Raw genomic sequence first — 5,598 nt, 5'->3', positions numbered from 1 at the left:
GATCTATTTCTTCAGTTTGTTGTTTGTTGATCTGAAAAAAAGTGACTTTAAATGCTTTTTCATCTGCATTCATTTATCTGGGAGGGGAAAAGAAGGCAAGAAGTCCAAAATATAGATAGTATTCATTTTTAATTACAATAACATATAAAAAGTAAGAACCTCAATCATTACAGCGTGCGTAGTGTGTTTTCTAAAGCAAGATATATTTGTTTAAATCCCTCCCATCCAGTTATAGATCCTTTTCTTCTGTCGGGGGACAGTTTTATAACATCTTGCTGCGATGGAAGACGTAGACAGGGTGATACTGCAGATACAGAGACGTGAACATTCTTGATTGTCTGGCTGGGAGGAATGGTGCACGTTGACTTGTCGCGGAGGGAAAATCCAGATGTTATACACATTGATAGATTGCTTCGGTTTTTTAAATTCAGCATGCTTCCTTGAAGTAACTCTTAAAGGAGTAGTCTTCACTTTGACTTTGAGTGTCCTCTTAAAGTAAGAAGTCTTGCGCAATTGAGGTTGTAAAGTCATGGGCATTTCAGATTATATCTACCTGAGGTCTGCATTGGCCCTGGAGAGCGCAACTCAGCAGAAAAGGAAAAAAAAAAAAAAGAAAACAAACGTTCAGTGCAAATATGGCCCCAAGAAATGATATCAACAAACAGAAACAGACAAAACTAATTCAAGTCCACTGATTCGGGTTTCAGCTGGAACACTTTATATCCAGGGATTTATATTCATCTCTAACATGTTCTGTGTCATTCCACGTGATACAAATAAGGAACAAAAGAACTTCCTAGAAAAACAAAAAGCTAATTCATCAAAGATCTCGAGTGCAATGTGAACTAAGCACAAGGTTAACCCACAAAAAAAAGGGCCAGGCAAAAACAAAAACTACATATGCCTTGATTAAATGTGACTTGGCAAAACAAAGGAATCTGCTCAGATCCTCAGATAAAGAGCGAAATCATCGAAAGAAATCATGACTGATGGAATCGAATGATCACTCAGCATGTAGTGAAGGCACTGACAACAGCTGGACACATGTCAGAGTAGATCCTCAGCTCGCGGATGAAAACACATTTCTACACATGCCTCTAATAGAAAATCATGGTAATATCTACGTCATTTGTCGTATACATATATTTATATAACATAATGGCATAACAGCAATGTGCAATATTAACAAAGGATAAGAAAACAAAATGAAAATCCCAGATTATCTCTGTGTATGTATATGCATGGGAAGCGTGTGAGAGCTGTAGTTTGGTCCCCCTAGCCAAAGGTGGCGCCACAATTGGGACACCTTCTCTGACGCAGTGCAAAGCAGAAGAGGATACCCAAGGGGAAGAAGAAGATGGCACACAGGATCCCCAGGCAAGTGAAGTCATCCTCGAGGACACCAACTCTGTAACACAGACACACACACACACCAGAAAGCATTAGTGAGGACTGTTTGGATGGGACCTCTGTTTATTTATCTACAACATACATTAAGAGCCAAAGCAGTGATTCCAGCCTTTAAAATATTTCATTTATCTCATCAGCCAAGTCTACACCTACGCCTCGATCTGATTTTTTTATCCTCTGTGAGGATTTTCTGATGAGTTCTGACCTTCATCACATGCGTCAAACAACATTTTTCAGAACTCTCGTCTCTCTCCAATTACCTCTCGTACGAGCAACGCCTGATGTTTTGGGCTAAACGGTCATCAAGAGGAAACTGTTCAGTTGGCGTCTGACCTCATTCTTGAAACAGAAGCTCTTTACTCATCTGGTTCAATATTATAACTAATAAACTCAAAGGAAAATCTTAGAAACAAACAATCAGACAGAAAGTGTCAGATTGCCGTCCCTTATTAGACTCTTTGATTTATAACAAGAAAAAAAGAAGAAACAAAGATTGACAATCTATAAAAATAGAAGAAACGGGAAAGCAGAAGAGCTTTTATGCAGAGTGACAGTAAACACCGAGCTGGTCCCGTGACTGCACTGCACCGACCAGTGGGGCCAGTAAATCAGCTGGAGGCCCTGCAGCGCGTTCAGCTAGTCTCTGAAGAAATGAAAGCAGGTGCTTTCCGAAGTAGCTTCTCAGAGTCTCAGATTCAGTTAAATAAAAACAGACCTTTCTCTCCCTCTTAATTCTGGATCCTGCTGCGACAGTGAACTGTGTTTAACCTTTATATTGCTCCTAAAATAAAGTAACTTGCATTTCCGTTTGACCTCTCGCGCGATGTGCCATGTCATGGGTGTTTGCACAAATTATTTGGACACTGCTACCAGGAAACGGGCCGTCGCTGACCCCAGCAACACGGCCACAAATGCTGACTAAAACTGCGCCAGTGTTTTTCAAAGTCTTCCGAATGTCCGACATACTGCTGGCAGAATAAATACGTTTGGTTGTATGTCGACTTTTAAATGATAAAGTGCCGCACAGCTGTGCGTCATTCTGATTTTAGGAAGTGGAGAAACTTTCAATAGAAAAAAAAAAAAAGTGAAGAAGAAAATTAGTTATTGTTAAGTATTTATGGCATTTTTAGCTACTTAAGTCAATCAACACCACAATCTCCTTGAAATACGAATACATTACTTCATCTTCCACTAAGTTGCAGAGCTGAGAAAGCTGAGAAAATATTCTGATTTGAATTTGATTTGCTAATCATTCAAATGAGTCAGAAACTTAAGAATTTATCTATTAAAAGAAAATGACTTTGCCTGTTTTTGGAGCTTATATGAGCTGCTTTCCCTTCAAGATAGCCGCCTCTTTTGGTTGTGCTGCAGTCATTTCTAATTTCAGTCACATGCTGGTTTTAGGTTAGTACCCAATTTTATTTTGTTCTCCTTTTTCTAGATTATGTTTAATAAATGTGTGGATCTCACTTCCCGTAACAGACTGGTAACAACAGCTTTCAGAAACCTCTGCGTTCTCATTTTAGTAATAATTTATAAATAATCCTGTTGAACTTGAGAAATTTAAAACTATACAATTAAGTCCCTAGAAATGAAATACAGTACATTTTATTATTCAAATTCAGAGTCCATCTCATTTCCATTTGATATTCATGTGAACTGTGCGCTTCAGTCACCTTTGCCTCCATCACATGTCTGAGGCTGAAGTCACCTGACTCTCAGTCACAGTGAAAACAACATAAAACCGTCAGCCGTAACTGAAAGTCATATCTTCTTAAAGTTAGATAAGACTTCAGGCCTGGTGGGAGATGTGTCAGACCAGTGAAAATAGAAATGCAAAATAACCGCACGCCGGGATAAACACGTTTTAAGACGTGCGCATTCAGACCATAACTGAGCCTCAAAAAGAACCGTTCTCAGAAACCAGGTTAACCACGGTGAGCACATGACACTCCACATGCTAATCTGGGGAATAATCAGTGGACCAGCTGGTTTTTTTTACTGTCTTCTTCCTCAGTGTACAACTAGGAATCTCACCCAGCAACACAGCAGCTTTTATCAGATCTCCCTTATCCACGCTCTAACACGTCCGTGTCCTCACCTGCAAGCAGGGCAGCCTCCCACCACCACTACAGAGGGTTGGATGATGGCGTAAGTCCCAGGGTAAGGCTGCTGGGATACAGCAGGGGGCATCTGGGCTGCTGGGTAACCTGCAGATTAAAAGAAGCAGGTGAGACAAGTCACATGCAGGTCAAAGGCCGTGTTTATTACCACGAACAACACAATCAGATATTACTGACGTAGACTGCAATAAAACTGCCCTGAGCACCAACAGGAGTGTTAACTGGAGGGCTGCTGATTTCGCTCTTCAGCCATGTTTACTTTGCAGACCACAAAGTGAGACAATGACCTTTGACACAATACCCAGAATTCTCAGAAGTGTTTGCCATTCAGAGAAAACTGAAGCTTAACTAAACACAGACACACACACATCGCTGATTTATGATAACTGTGCCATAAAGCTTAAAAGACAGACTAGTTTCTCTGTTGAGAAGACCAAACACATGTGGTTCAGTAAACAGGAAGCTTCGTGCAATTACAAGAACTTGATTTAAGCACAGGATTGCTTCCTCGAATGCCGCCCTTATACAATCACAGTCAGGTGATGAGTGCCTGTACTTCATGTACAGCAGTCACGCAGTACAAAGACATACAACAGCATAGCTCCTCCGCTCTAGAAGAATTATTTCTGGATGTCAAAACTTTCACATCTTTAGATGATTTTGATTCCAAATAAATTAAGAAAAAAAATGATCAATCGAAGGTGATTTGATGACTAGTTGTGCAGCTCAGCATTTGTTTATTATTACTCCTTTAAATCTGGATATTGTCTAATTTAAACAAGAGAGAAAAAAGTCAGGTTAACCCAGATCTTTTCGCATAGAGCGCATGCGCAACATTGGAGCGCCTTGTGAAGGAAACTGGTTAGTCTTTGACGAAACTCGAAGTCTCTCACGTTTCACGAAAAGTTCCCTTTATAGCCAAAAACCTCTGTGGCGCACAAAGACTTATAGAATATAAAGGCCCACAATAGACTTCATTTAACCATAAAAGGAAGTGGGTTAACATTTTGTTAGTTACTTTACTTTCCGGTGTGCGCTTTAACCGTGGAAACGACGGAAATACTTGGGACTACTTGCCTTGACCAGCGGGGTACGCGTAGGGCGGCGGGGCCGCAGCGGCGATGGCCCCATAGTTGTGCTGCTGCTGCTGCGGGCCGTAGTCGTAAGCACCCGGGACGACGTTGTAGGCGGGCGGTCTGTCCTGGAGAAGAGGTTTGCTGTCCACCATCTCGCCCGACGTAACGTGTCCTCAACTTGTCTCGTTGTCTGACCTCAAATCAGCCACACAAACATGCACACAAAGGGGGTCGAAACCGAACTACTTGGCGTTCGTTGCTACGGGAGGTTCGCTAGCACTCAGTGGCGACAAAATAAAAGAAAATACGCTGCGCAAAAATGAAACTTCGTCCCTCTCCATGCGCCAACTTTGTCCCCCGGGCGGCGCAACAACCCCAAACGTCCAGTTCAGAGACGGGAATGATCTGAGTGTGACTGGTAATGGTTAACTCAACTCCATTTCCCTCCTTAAAGTTGGTCCTCTGATACCAAAACAACAGTCATCTGTCATCGCAGCTCAGCAAAACTCAGCGGGAAGTCGGAAAGGCTTTTCCTTTCTGTTCGGATTGTCACAAGAGAAGAATCATGTGATGAGCTGCTGTAGCGCCTCTGCGCAGTGAAAGGCTTCTTAAAGCGACAGCGCATAAAAAAATAAAAGGCCGTGTGTGTGTTGCTGCATGCAGCTCACTGCAGTGCCTGCAGTTTACTGACAGAAAGAGAGCGATTATCTGCTGGTACCAGTTGATATTTGGTGATATTCTGCTCATAATTCAGGGATGGTTTGCATCATATTGGCTGTTGTTTCCATGCCTCAGAGTCTGAGCCAGACCTGTTTACTCCGTGACTTACATAACTGCTGCCCTTATTAGTACCTAGCGTTGCATAATATTGAGTTCACATCTTTAATCAGAGGACAGGAGTGCTGAAGAAATCTAAACGATCTAGCAAATTCCTGGCAATGGCAATCAGTCATAATCAGCAGATTATTAAAAAAAATGTATGTGCTAAA

General features: G+C 41.8%; 1 protein-coding gene across 1 annotated transcript; it reads right to left on the bottom strand.

Annotated features, from left to right (window-relative positions):
* Nucleotides 1-110: 110 nt before the first annotated feature.
* On the bottom strand, nt 111-5,193 carry bri3 (brain protein I3). The gene is made up of 3 exons (XM_085403757.1): nt 4,611-5,193; nt 3,512-3,620; nt 111-1,408 (listed from the first exon to the last, which is right to left on the bottom strand). The coding sequence occupies exons 1-3, from the start codon at nt 4,759-4,761 to the stop codon at nt 1,276-1,278; spliced, it is 393 nt and encodes a 130-aa protein (XP_085259883.1). The 5' UTR covers nt 4,762-5,193; the 3' UTR covers nt 111-1,275.
* Nucleotides 5,194-5,598: the final 405 nt, after the last annotated feature.

This window comes from Rhamphochromis longiceps, linkage group LG4 (genome assembly GCF_057381845.1).
Source record: "Rhamphochromis longiceps isolate RC_006_pf linkage group LG4, R_longiceps_female_GT1.1, whole genome shotgun sequence".
NCBI lineage: Eukaryota > Metazoa > Chordata > Actinopteri > Cichliformes > Cichlidae > Rhamphochromis > Rhamphochromis longiceps.
The sequence above is the reverse complement of the archived record's forward strand: the minus strand, read 5'-3'. Positions and strand labels throughout refer to the sequence as shown.